Source organism: Coccinella septempunctata, chromosome 3, assembly GCF_907165205.1.
Source record: "Coccinella septempunctata chromosome 3, icCocSept1.1, whole genome shotgun sequence".
NCBI classification, from domain to species: Eukaryota; Metazoa; Arthropoda; class Insecta; order Coleoptera; family Coccinellidae; genus Coccinella; species Coccinella septempunctata.
The window spans coordinates 12,821,619-12,835,935 of record NC_058191.1 but is presented as its reverse complement, the minus strand read 5'-3'; the positions used below and the strand labels follow the sequence as shown (position 1 = coordinate 12,835,935).

General features: G+C 37.5%; 1 protein-coding gene and 2 long non-coding RNA genes across 3 annotated transcripts; all 3 read right to left on the bottom strand.

Annotated features, from left to right (window-relative positions):
- Nucleotides 1-248: 248 nt before the first annotated feature.
- Nucleotides 249-635, bottom strand: LOC123308969. The gene is made up of 2 exons (XR_006537205.1): nucleotides 589-635; nucleotides 249-525 (listed from the first exon to the last, which is right to left on the bottom strand). It is a non-coding gene; the product is annotated as an uncharacterized LOC123308969 (long non-coding RNA).
- A 1,453-nt stretch (nucleotides 636-2,088) lies between these two features.
- On the bottom strand, nucleotides 2,089-3,084 carry LOC123308967. Its single transcript, XR_006537203.1, has 3 exons — nucleotides 2,881-3,084; nucleotides 2,683-2,801; nucleotides 2,089-2,611 (listed from the first exon to the last, which is right to left on the bottom strand). It is a non-coding gene; the product is annotated as an uncharacterized LOC123308967 (long non-coding RNA).
- Nucleotides 3,085-9,580: 6,496 nt separating this feature from the next.
- LOC123308957 (histone H2B-like) lies at nucleotides 9,581-10,004 on the bottom strand. Its single transcript, XM_044891789.1, has one exon. The coding sequence runs from the start codon at nucleotides 9,971-9,973 to the stop codon at nucleotides 9,602-9,604; it is 372 nt and encodes a 123-aa protein (XP_044747724.1). The 5' UTR covers nucleotides 9,974-10,004; the 3' UTR covers nucleotides 9,581-9,601.
- Between the last annotated feature and the right edge of the window lie 4,313 nt (nucleotides 10,005-14,317).

Genomic DNA, 14,317 nt, shown 5'->3' with positions numbered 1-14,317 from the left:
CAGTTGGGAGTTGAGGTAATAATTCTAGTTCAATTTATGATTGTTTTTTTCGGCACGAAATAGTGAAACATCTAAATCGACATCTATATCTATAAAACTCAACTGTAGTTACTAATATCTACCAGTTTCACATCTTCTAAATATTCTTATTGCCAAATTGATTATTGTATGGATTCTATTGAAGCATGGCTCTTTTAATGAGCACTCTGTACTTTTATATATAATATAACTACATATTACATTAAAAGTTGACCCAAAAATATTTTTTATTGAGTATTGAGTAGATTTACAAGAGGGGAAATTCAGGAGGTGAGATAAGTATGATGTTTATATGTACACGTAATAATTGATACTGGTATGAAACAGTAATATAAAACGCACTTGTTATGATGTCATTCTTGAGTTTACTGAGTATGGACAATACTATTCCTTTTCGGCACTTCATTATTATTTCACAAATCATAATAACATTGGTTGAATAGTTTTTATGCACTTATTTGGTTTGATCTCTTTTCGTTGATTCATCTGAAAATTGAAAAAAACGCATACATACTCGATGAATTTAATATTCATTAACTTTCGCCTCACATAAAATTCTTCTCAAAATTTGTACAACAATTTGAAATGAATCATCATTCGAATTCATTCAATCATTCAACGTCAAATAGGAAAACAACCTAACCAATATTTTGATTGTCATTTTCGAACTTCTAATTCGCGCATGCGTACAAGTGGATTCCTCCCAACGATTTGGCGTCATTTTTTGTCGTAGTCTAGAACGAGTGTTATCAATATTGGTATAATAGATATATATCCTATTCGGCACTTATTATTTCACAAATCATAATAATATTGAGTGAATAGTTTCGATGCACTCATTTGGTTTGATCTCTTTCCGTTGATTTATCTGAAAGTTGAAAAAAATGGATAAATTCTCGATGAATTCAATATTCATTAACTTTCGCGTCGAATAAAATTCCTCTCAAAATGTGTACAAGAATTTGAAATAAATCATCATTCGAATTCATTCAACGTCAAATATGAAAACAAACTAACCAATATCTTGATTGTCATTTTCGAAATTCTAATTCGCGCATGCGTACAAGTGGATTCCTCCCAACGATTTGGCTTAACTTTTTGTCGTAGTCTAGAACGCGTGTTATCGATATTGGTATAATAGATATATGCCAAAATCTCTCTGCGTAAGCCATTGAACTCTATAAGAACTGGAAGAGCCTCTTAGGTACTGAAATACGACGAAAAGTAGCTTTGTTTTGGTTCGCAGTTTAGGCGGTTCTGAATCGGTTCAAAGCAGTGGAGCAGCAATGGTGTGGGAAGCTACACGCATGCTACGCGCGAGCTTACGCTGAATAAATAAATATGCCACTGTTTTGAACCGTTCTGGAACCATCCTAAAAGCTAACCAAAACAGGCCTAGAGTGTCCAACATAAGCCTAGTTCCCAGAGCTTCGTAGTGTCGCCAGCGACAATCCCCACTCCTTCCTACATTCTCACATGACGTGTTGTGTTCTCCGCTGTCATAAACAGCTGATTGTCAAATACGATTGAAAAAGTCTATTCTATTTTGAATTTATATTACATATATCTTTTCAAAAATGAATTTTCGAGTTGCTCACACCATAATGTCCGAAGTAAACATGGTGTTCGAACTAAAATTATGTAAATTTTACATTAGTACAGAGGCCATGAAAGTATTCAATAACTTGGGCAAGTCGAGCAGTATTTTGGGAGGAAATGAATAATTATGCCATCAGTTTGTCTCTGATGCCATCTTCTTGCATATGGATGTGGAGGCCAAGGAAATAGATACAGTATAAGATAAGAAGTTTTACTCAAATGACTCGAGCCAAGAGACGACTAAAATTATTGGATGCTATTGAAAGAGCTATTCAAATATATGGGTTATATTCTATACTCAATATATTTATGCTGTATGTGTTGTATATTTTTCTACTGGATATAATTTTATACTGTTCCTATTTTTGAACCAATTATATTTTCATATTGTTTCTGTTTTATATTTAGGTATAGTAAATACACCTTTTGTATAGAACTGTGCATCTTTTCGAGATTATTTAATACAACCACATTACATCATATTATGTATATACATTTTAAAAAACTATTCGATCCATGTGTAAATTGCTTGTACAAACGCTGAACGAATGGTCAGGAACAATGGTCAGCCCAACACTTTCCGCATGGATCGGATCCAATATATTTCACAATCCTCATAGCAGCATTTTATCATAAAAATGGTCATTTTTCCCTTCTCTACATGTACACCTATTCATCTGTACTGACCCTTTTGTGAAAAACTTCTCACAGAATATTTTGTTTCAAACAGCAAAACCCAGATATAATGCGAGCATTTGTAGGCTTTCATTTGCTGATTTGTTTAAAAACTGGTCGTGAAAACTAGAAAAACCACAATATCATAATATTCCATCAGGACTGTAACCTCGTATATCTCTTTCTTAAATGGCAAATGGATCAAAACCTCCAATCTTGTTTATTTTGTGGGAGTAACGTTCAGCTAGTTTTTGATTTGTTTTGGGAATTTCAATGAAATGGGCACTTTTTGTATTCACTGAAAGAAAATTGGATTTAATTCAGGAAATCTTGACATATTTCTCATTTCAAAACGTGAAATTAGCTTACTTTTCATGGTTCATTAGGAAGTTAAATACCTATCTCCCGCAGTGGCCTAGTGAATCCACCTTCTTCTCCTTATTTTATTTCGCCTTTCGCCACGAATATACTTGTAGAAAAGCTCCATTCTGAAATAAACAATAAATATGAAATGAAAGAATATTTCCTTTCTCCGTGATAATTATCATTGGTGTTTCATATATTTACCTGAATTTAGATGGAAAATATACCATGATTAAAAAATACTGAAAAGAATAGCTAAAATCAAAAACAACTGTTTTTGCGGCTGACAGATAGGTTATATTTATTGTGATTGTCGCAGAAATTCCAGGTGTAGTTGGAATATTTCAACTACAAAAGGGGCGTGTCGCGACACTTCTCGACAACCAGAAATGAAAAGGAAGGGGTCAGGGGAAGTTTTGTTTATATGCTCTGATTGGCTGGAGAACTGTCGCTGGCGACACTACGAAGCTCTGATATCTAGGCTTGAGACGGAAGATGTAGAGCAACCCATCTCTTTCTAATGGTTCGGCAACCAATCGAATAACCGCATCATACGTCGGACGCAGCAGCAGTCGACTCGGCACTCGAACGCCCCGCCTCGGGTTGTTTTTGTTTACATCGTTATAAACCAATTGACAGAGCGCAGAGAGATATAGATTTCTCTACATCTCCCCTTTCAGTCTTCCTCAGTTTGCCTGCATGCCCTTCCAGTTCTTTTAGTGTTCAGTGGCGTAAGCGTAACGTCGAGAATGTCGAGATATCATTCAGTACAGCAGTTAGTTCGAAAGGTTTCAGACGGTGTGTTGTTTATGTTCGATTAATAGTTGAATTTTCGTGAAAAAGCGGCGTGAAATAAGTGCGATATAGTTTGAAGTGAAGCGAATCTCGTCTAGTTCTGGGCGAATCTTCTTCCGAAATTTGGGTGAGATAATTTGATATCGAGATCAACTAGTGTGAAAAATGTTCTGAAAATGTTGTTTTCCCTCCTGCAGGAGCAATCATTCTTTTCCTAAAACAGAAATGATGTAAGTTGTTTCAAGTTTCCAAAAGATGAAAACCTTAAGCTTGTGGGTAAAAGCCTCGGTAAAAGCTATCCCACGAAAAAATTTCACTCCAAGCACTTATAGCGTCGCTCGAGCCTCGCTTATAGGTCGGTTTGCGAGAAACATTTTGAGGAAAGTGATATTATTAGGGATGTGAAATATTTACTTCCGGATGGAACCACTAAAATGTTATTATTGAAAAATCCAAAACTACAACCAGACGCTTTCCCAAAAATTCTTCTAAATTTGCCAAAATCACTTTCGAATTCAACCCTCAAGCTTAGAAGGAATGAGATTATTAGTTTAGTAGACAGGATAATGAAATAGAAACCTTTATGAGTTCAGATATTAGTAAAGATTTTGATAACCTTAATAACAACTACCTATTCCACTAAAACTCGAGTATCTGGATTGTAGGTTAAGAAATTAGAGAATTAGATTTATTTTTATATACTTAATTTTGAGAAATCATTATCTGTAGATGCTTCAGTTCAAATCGATAGGAGCCTTTTGAACCATTTGAAATTTTAAAATTGTTCATAAAAAATTTTCATGTCATGATTTAAAATGGATTCTTTCTTTTGATCATATCCTCAGTAGGCGGTCTCAACTTACAAATTTACTTGCTAGATATAAAAATCTAACTATGAGATTTCAGCAACTGTAACATGTAGATTTATTGAAAAATTCTTTATTTTCTTCAGAGGCATTTTCAGTGGATAGCTTTAATTAAAATTTTGATAAACTCAGAGAAGTAGAAATCATTACAGATCAATTGAGACAAATCATTAGGAATAAAATTAAGTACTCATCAAGTACAATAATCATGTCATTTATGTTATATTCTCAGTCAGCCAGCATCTTGTTTCGAATCAATGAGAAAAAATTTTATTTTACCTACTAAGAGGTATTTGAGATTAATTTCAACTTCTTTGCTAATTCCCACAGTGGTAATGAAAACTACCTCTTGAATCCTGTATATATAAATATTCTTTTGAATGTCAGCAATACATTTTTAGTTATCAAACAATATAGCAGATGTATGAATCCTCTAATTTTCCATTATTAGATCGTGTCGTCGATCTTTTAGTTGAAAATCATCAACATTAGGTACTACGAGTCAAAATTTTCATTGATTTATTTACATAATTGTATATTTGTTGTGCTCAAGAATTTATATTTTCTATGGCAAGAGATGAACCTACAACTTCTCGAGGTTCTTGCTGAACAATAAATTGAATAATGTATTTGAGAAATATCTTTCAATTTCAACTTTATTATGAGATTCAAGTGCCGAAGTAACTCAGATATTCGATTTATTGACCAACTAGGGTCTGATGTTGTTTATTAATGTTAATTCTTTCAACAAATCATCAATACAATTACTTCGCTATCGTTTAAAATTCGAAATAATACGGTATCCCGCGCTATCGCATCGACCCATGTATCCCTACGGTTTGCGTTCGATTGCGGCGTTGCCTAATTGTGTTCCAGGCTATCTCTATAAACGGCTGTGGCCTACTACGAAATAAAAAGAACAATGTCCGATCACTGCTAGCTTAACGTTAAGCTGGCAGAACCCAGAAGCTAATAAAACATTTAGCAGAAATCAGACAATACCATAATTTCAGGCTCATTTTAGGCGCTCATTTGGACCTACTGCGGGTTTCCCTAGAATAGGTTTTAAAAAAAAAAAGGTTTTGCTCGCTTGAAGGTACAGCTTAATACAATATTTATCCAGAATCTCATCACACCATACTTTCAGGCTAATTTCAGGCTAATTTGTTACCCTAGTGAGAAATTTTTTGCTCTCCAATTATCGGAGAAATTGGGGGTTTCGTTAACCTAACCCGTCGTTAGCCGGACAAAACCGTTAATACATTGTTTATCCAGAATCTGATTATATCATATTTCAAGGCTAATTTTAGGCTAATTTATTACCCTAGTGAGAAATTTTTTGCTCTCCAAATATTGGAGAAATTGGGGGTTTCGTTAACCCAACCCGTCGCAAGCCGGACAAAACCGTTAATACATTGTTTATCCAGAATCTGATTATATCATATTTCAAGGCTAATTTTAGGCTTATTCATTACCTCAGTGAGAAATTTTTTGCTCTCCAAATATTGGAGAAATTGAGGGTTTCGTTAACCCAACGCGTCGCTAGCCGTACAAAACCGTTAATACATTGTTTATCCAGAATCTGATTATATCATATTTCAAGGCTAATTTTTGGCTAATTTATTACCCTAGTGAGAAATTTTTTGCTCTCCAATTATCGGAGAAATTGGGGGTTTCGTTAACCTAACCCGTCGTTAGCCGGACAAAACCGTTAATACATTGTTTATCCAGAATCTGATCACACCATACTTTCAGGCTAATTTATTACCCTAGTGAGAAATTTTTTGCTCTCCAATTATTGGAGAAATTGGGGATTTCGTTAACCTAACCCGTCGCAAGCCGGACAAAACCGTTAATACATTGTTTATCCAGAATCTGATTATATCATATTTCAAGGCTAATTTTAGGCTAATTTATTACCTCAGTGAGAAATTTTTTGCTCTCCAATTATTGGAGAAATTGGGAGTTCCGTCCACCCAACCCGTCGCTAGCCGTACAAAACCGTTAATACATTGTTTATCCAGAATCTGATTATATCATATTTCAAGGCTAATTTTTGGCTAATTTATTACCCTAGTGAGAAATTTTTTGCTTTCCAATTATTGGAGAAATTGGGGGTTTCGTTGACCCAACCCGTCGCAAGCCGGACAAAACCGTTAATACATCGTTTATCCAGAATCTGATTATATTATATTTCAAGGCTAATTTATTACCCTAGTGAGAAATTTTCTGGTCACCAATTATTGGAGAAATTGGGAGATCCGTCTACCCAACCCGTCGCTAATTCGCTAATTTTAGGCTAATTTATTACCCTAGTGAGAAATTTTTTGCTCTCCAATTATTGGAGAAATTGAGGGTTTCGTTAACCCAACCCGTCACTAGCCGGACAAAAACGTTAATACATTGTTTATCCAGAATCTGAGTATATCATATTTCAAGGCTATTTTTAGGCTAATTTATTACCCTAGTGAAAAATTTTTTGCTCACCAATTATTGGAGAAATTGGGAGTTTCGTTATCCCAACCCGTCGCTAGCCAGACAAAACCGTTAATACATTGTTTATCCAGAATCTGATTATATCATATTTTAAGGCTAATTTATTACCCTAGTGAGAAATTTTTTGCTCTCCAATTATTGGAGAAATTGGGGGTTTCGTTAACCCAACCCGTCGCTAGCCGTACAAAACCGTTAATACATTGTTTATCCAGAATCTGATTATATAATATTTCAAGGCTAATTCATTACCCTAGTGAGAAATTTTTTGCTCTCCAATTATTGGAGAAATTGAGGGTTTCGTTAACCTAACTAGCCGGACAAAAACGTTAATACATTGTTTATCCAGAATCTGATTATATCATATTTCAAGGCTAATTTTAGGCTAATTTATTACCCTAGTGAGAAATTTTTTGCTCTCCAAATATTGGAGAAATTGGGGGTTTCGTTAACCCAACCCGTCGCAAGCCGGACAAAACCGTTAATACATTGTTTATCCAGAATCTGATTATATCATATTTCAAGGCTAATTTTAGGCTCATTCATTACCTCAGTGAGAAATTTTTTGCTCTCCAATTATTGGAGAAATTGGTAGTTCCGTCTACCCAACCCGTCGCTAGCCGTACAAAACCGTTAATACATTGTTTATCCAGAATCTGATTATATCATATTTCAAGGCTAATTTTAGGCTAATTTATTACCCTAGTGAGAAATTTTTTGCTCTCCAAATATTGGAGAAATTGGGGGTTTCGTTAACCCAACCCATCGCAAGCCGGACAAAACCGTTAATACATTGTTTATCCAGAATCTGATTATATCATATTTCAAGGCTAATTTTAGGCTTATTCATTACCTCAGTGAGGAATTTTTTGCTCTCCAATTATTGGAGAAATTGGGGGTTTCGTTAACCGAACCCGTCGCAAGCCGGACAAAACCGTTAATACATTGTTTATCCAGAATCTGATTATATTATATTTCAAGGCTAATTTTAGGCTAATTTATTACCCTAGTGAGAAATTTTTTGCTCACCAATTATTGGAGAAATTGGGGGTTTCGTCATCCCAACCCGTCACTAGCCGGACAAAAACGTTAATACATTGTTTATCCAGAATCTGATTATATCATATTTCAAGGCTAATTTTAGGCTAATTTATTACCCTAGTAAGAAATTTTTTGCTCACCAATTATTGGAGAAATTGGTGGTTTCGTTATCCCAACCCGTCGCTAGCCGGACCAAACCGTTAATACATTGTTGATCCAGAATCTGATCACACCATACTTTCAGGCTAATTTATTACCCTAGTGGGAATTTTTCTGCTCTCCAATTATCGGAGAAATTGGGGGTTTCGTTAACCTAACCCGTCGCAAGCCGGACAAAACCGTTAATACATTGTTTATCCAGAATCTGATTATATCATATTTCAAGGCTAATTTTAGGCTAATTTATTACCCTAGTGAGAAATTTTTTGCTCACCAATCATTGGAGAAATCGAGGGTTTCGTTATCCCAACCCGTCACTAGCCGGACGAAAACGTTAATACATTGTTTATCCAGAATCTGAGTATATCATATTTCAAGGCTAATTTTAGGCTAATTTATTACCCTAGTGAGAAATTTTTTGCTCACCAATTATTGGAGAAATTGGGGGTTTCGTTATCCCAACCCGTCGCTAGCCGGACAAAACCGTTAATACATTGTTTATCCAGAATCTGATCACACCATACTTTCAGGCTAATTTATTACCCTAGTGAGAAATTTTTTGCTCTCCAATTATCGGAGAAATTGGGGGTTTCGTTAACCTAACCCGTCGCAAGCCGGACAAAAACGTTAATACATTGTTTATCCAGAATCTGATTATATCATATTTCAAGGCTTATTTAAGGCTAATTTATTACCCTAGTGAGAAATTTTTTGCTCACCAATTATTGGAGAAATTGGGAGTTTCGTTATTCCAACCCGCCGCAAGCCGGACAAAACCGTTAATACATTGTTTATCCAGAATCTGAGTATATCATATTTCAAGGCTTTTTTTAGGCTAATTTATTATCCTAGTGAGAAATTTTTTGCTCACCAATTATTGGAGAAATTGGGAGTTTCGTTATTCCAACCCGTCGCTAGCCGGACAAAACCGTTAATACATTGTTTATCCAGAATCTGATTATATCATATTTCAAGGCTAATTTTAGGCTAATTTATTACCCTAGTGAGAAATTTTTTGCTCTCCAATTATTGGAGAAATTGAGGGTTTCGTTAACCCAACCCGTCACTAGCCGGACAAAAACGTTAATACATTGTTTATCCAGAATCTGAGTCTATCATATTTCAAGGCTATTTTTAGGCTAATTCATTATCCTAGTGAGAAATTTTTTGCTCACCAATTATTGGAGAAATTGGGAGTTTCGTTATTCCAACCCGCCGCAAGCCGGACAAAACCGTTAATACATTGTTTATCCAGAATCTGATTATATCATATTTCAAGGCTAATTTCAGGCTGCTTTATTACCTCAGTGAGAAATTTTTTGCTCTCCAATTATTGGAGAAATTGGGAGTTCCGTCTACCCAACCCGTCGCTAGCCATACAAAACCGTTGATACATTGTTTATCCAGAATCTGATTATATCATATTTCAAGTCTAATTTTAGGCTAACTTATTACCCTAGTGAGAAATTTTTTGCTCTCCAATTATTGGAGAAATTGGGGGTTTCGTTAACCCAACCCGTCGCAGGCCGAAATTGGGGGAACCTATTGGGTTAGAACGTATGTGTTCCACTTCATTTTGAACTGGTGTACTTGGTGACTGCTTTGGTGCCTTCGCTGACTGCGTGCTTAGCCAGCTCGCCAGGTAAGAGAAGCCGTACCGCAGTCTGAATTTCCCTGCTAGTAATCGTAGAACGTTTATTGTAGTGAGCCAGTCTGCTTGCTTCAGCAGCGATACGTTCGAAGATATCATTCACAAAACTGTTCATGATACTCATGGCTTTGCTAGAAATACCGGTATCGGGATGCACTTGTTTCAATACCTTGTAAATGTAGATGGCGTAACTTTCTTTCCTCTTCCGTTTCTTCTTCTTGTCACTCTTGGAAATATTTTTCTGGGCCTTGCCCGCCTTTTTAGCTGCTTTTCCGCTAGTTTTCGGAGGCATGACTGTCGAGAAATTGATAAAAAATAGTGTTTTTTTTTTTTTTTTTTTTTTTTTGGTGTATCAGGGGGAAAATCTGCAAACAGACGAACACACCCTCTGCTGAGGGGGAACAGTGTGGGGATTCTCACTCTCTGAGCTCGAGACCCACTAAAAACCCTTAACTGCTTCTTCATAGGTTCCGGGCATTTTGCCTATTAACCAGTTGACTCTTATGGTTTCTGGACTCTCACACGATCATAGTCGTGTTGATAGTTGTATGCTGCCTATAGCTTTTATAGGTTAAGCTCTTCTTTGGTTACATTTAAATCCTTAACTGATCTCTCGGTCTTTGGTGGTAGGTTCTTGACCTTCTAGCTTCTTCTGTTGGATCGTAGTCGACTAATCTTCGTAGTTCCTCATTTGGATGTTGTTTGGCTTTGTCGAATATCCTTTCCGCCTTTCTCTTCATAAATTCTGTAACTGGTTCCCATTCCAAGTCCTTGTAGATTTGTTTGTTCCTAACAAACCAGGGTACGTCCATCGCCATTCTAAGGAGTTTATTCTCAGTGGCCTGTATTCTCTTGATGTGGGTCTTGGCTGCGAAGCCCCATGCCGCCGATCCATATGTGAGTTGTGGTCGCGCAATAGTTTTAATCATCGTCAACTTGATGTTCTTATTCATATGACTTCTTCTGCCTATGAGTGGATAAAGTTTACTCATTGCGGCTTTTGTTTTATCAACAGCACATTTGATGTGGTTTTTCCATGTAAGTCCTCTGTCAAGCGTCACTCCTAGGTATGTTGCTTCATTTTTCCATTCAACCTCTTGTCCATCAACTTCAAGGTTTTCTTCCATCCTCAATCTTCTCTTTTGCAGTAATATTGCTTGAGTCTTTCTTCCATTGATTTGGATTTTCCATTTGATGCACCATTTGAGTAATTCATCTATGGCTTCCTGCAGTCTCCGGTGTATGATCTCTGGGCGTCGATGTCTGAACGCTATTCCTGTGTCATCTGCGTACAAGGTGAGCATATTCCTAGCATTCTTCGGGATATCATAAACGTATATTACGTAAAGCAGAGGTCCAAGTACCGATCCTTGAGGCACTCCCGCTTCCAATTGTCTGGTTTGAGAGGTTGCTCCATCTATCTTCACATAAAAGTTTCTATTCCTCAGATAATTCCTTATAATCTTGCATAGCTTGGTCGAATATCCTGCTCTTTTCATCTTGTAGATTAGGCCTTCGTGCCATACTCTATCAAAAGCTCTCTCGATATCCATCAGAACTAATCCTGTGGCCTGTTTGGTCTGCATTCCTTCGGTGACGTATTCTATGAGCCGTAGTAATTGGAGTTCAGTCGAGTGTTCTCGTCGAAATCCAAATTGTTCGGGTGGGATTATCTTCAACATTTCTGTTTCCTCATTCAGCCTTTTGGCGATAACCCTCTCGACGACTTTTCCTAGTGCTGATAGTAGGCTGATTGGTCTATAATTTTGAGGAAATTTCCGTTCCTTTCCAGGCTTGTTGAAAACTATCATTTCTGCAGTTTTCCATCTCTTTGGGTAGTATTCGGTCCTCATCACTCCGTTTGTTATATTCGTCAAGGCTGCTATTCCTTTTCTAGGCAATTTCTTCAACATATAATTCGTTATCCTATCTTCTCCCGGTGCTTTCCGGTTTTTCAGTTTCATTATGATCTCTTTGATTTCTGTTGGTGAAGCCGGTTTTGGAATGATTTCGGTTTCCGGTGGTTCCATCATCAGTTCTTCGTTTGCCTCCACTTCTTCTTCTAGATCTTCATTGTCATCATCATTTCTGTAATTTATTCTGGCTTCTCTCTCAATTGTGTCGGCAAGTGCTTCGGCTTTTTCAAGTCTCGTATATACCATTCCGTTTGCTCCATGCAGTGGAGGTATAACTGTCTGTTCTCGTCGTAAGCGTTTTTGCATTTTCCAAGCCGAGTGATCTATTGTATTCAGTTCCCTTAATCTCTGGTGCCATCTGTTATTACGCAGTTCTGTTAAAGCATTTTTCAATATCTGACTATGCTTATTCAGTTTCTTCTTGTCTTCTTCTCTTTTTGTTGTTCTGTAGATTTTCCTGAGTCTTCTGTTCTTTTTTATAAGTTCCTTTATATCCCTTGGCGTATCTCCATGTGAATGTTTCGGAATTGGTTTCCTTATTCTCTTGGTGCTTTCTTCATAGGCTTCTTTTATATGATTTTCCAATTTTTCAACTGCTTCATCTAATTCATCCTGGGTGTTTATTTGGGGAATTTCCCTGATTTTCTCCTGAAGTAAATTCTTATATTTCTCCCAGTCTGTGCGTTCCTTGGTTTGTGTCTCTTCTTCGTTTCTTGGGCCATGTCCCACTATGAATTCTATGGGATTGTGGTCTGAAGTTCCGTCTTCTATTGTATCAATGCTGATTTCTTCAGTGATGTCTTTCATTACGACAATGTCCAGTACATCGGGTAGTCCATTTACTCTTGGTATGTAGGTCGGTATATCAGGTCCTATCACAACTGCATTAAGTTTTTCAGCATAAATCTTCAGTCTTCTCCCGTTTGTATTTTCCACCCTACTGTTCCATTCCTGCGATTTGCAGTTAAGATCACCAATTATGATTTTCGGGTGTCTTCCTTCTAGTAGCATTTTTAGATCCTCTTCCAGCATGTCCTTATCCGGTGATTTATAAGTTGAAATAATCTTCACTTGCCCTCGATTAGTATTCACAATAATCGATATTGCTTCTACTTCTTGTCCATTGAATATTTGGTCGAAATGGTGATCCATATTCCTTCTAGCCAGTATAGCAACGCCACCTGTGCTGTTAGGTCTATCATTTCTGTAAATATCGTAATTGGGAAATGCTATCCGAACGTTGGGGTTAAGTCTCGTTTCTTGAAGAGCTATGACATCCGGTCTCTTCTCTTCAATCAGTTCTTCGAATTCTGATCTGCGGGCTCTCAATCCTTCGACGTTCCAAGAGACGATTATGAGATTGTTCTTTATCGTCGTGTCAGCCATTAAATATTCTTAATAATTTGCTGCATCTTCTTCTCAATCTCTTTCTCCAGATTCTGCATCATCGTGCTGAGGAGGTTTTTCGTGAACTTATCCAGTTCCTCAGTGATTCCAGAAATTCCTTTTCTGGTTTCGGCTTTTTTGACGGTTTTTGCCTTTTCCGTCTTTTTCTCTGGTTTCTTCGTCTCTTTGACTGCTTCGGTTGCAGTTTCCTGGGGTTTCTTCACTTCCGAAGAGTTTGGGGATGGTCTCGGTGTATTTTGTGTTGGCCTCGAGCTGGTCTGGTTCGATCTTGGCGATCTCTTGGTCTTTTTAGTGACCAATTTCCATTCGCTACATCCCTTGTAGCTGGCTGGATGTCCTTGCTCTCCACAGAGAACACAAGAGGCATTTCGCTCCTCGTTCTCCCTGGTGAGCGTACACTCCTTGGAGCTGTGATTACCGGAGCATTTCACGCACCTCCATGGAAAAGTGCACTTACTTTGGGCATGTCCATATCGCTGACAGCGGTAACATTGTCCAGGCCCGGTCGTCCTTCTCTTAGGTTCAACAACACAGTTCATGTTGTAGAGCCTTCTCACCTCGAAGATACCCTTATTCTGGGTTTTAACCAGCAATAAGGGCATCGGCCTCTTAGTTATATTTGAGGTCATTCTTATGACCTCAGCATCGACGATCCCTTGATCCTTGAGGTCGTCAAGGATCGTCGGGATATCTGCATCCAGCGGTAGATATCTCACTACCGCATAGATTTTCTTTTCTTCCTCCCGTTGAAGAGTGTAAAACTCCCTATTTATTTTATGAAGGAAGTCCGTCATTCTTCTGTGGTCTTCCGCGGTTTGTGGAACGACCCTAATTCCGTCCTTCACAGTAGTCGCTCTGCTGTAATTTATTCCGTTTCGCATTAACGCGTTGGAAATTGACGTCCATTCGGACGTACCCCTCAGGGTAACTGGGGGGATTTTTTCTTTTCTCTCCACTGGAGTGGTTTTCTCTTGGGCTGGGGTTTCCAAGACTCTTTTCTTGTTTGCCTCTTCATTTGACGAGGAGCTATCCTTTCTCACTCTTTTGGCGGGTGGGAAAATTTTGGTTTGAGGGGTTTTGACCACCTCCATCTTCTGTTTTTGAACCGGTAAGTTCACTTCTTGGACATTTTTCAAAATAATGTTCTTCTTGAGTGCTTTGGAGTAAGGACTTTCCTTATTTCCCTCCTGCAACTCGAGCCTCTCCCTGAGATTTTTAATCTCAGCAACTAAGCTAGATACGCATCTATCTAACTCATTCACCCTCGCTTTCAAACTTGCGTTCTCCTCTCTCAAAATATCGTGTTCGGACAC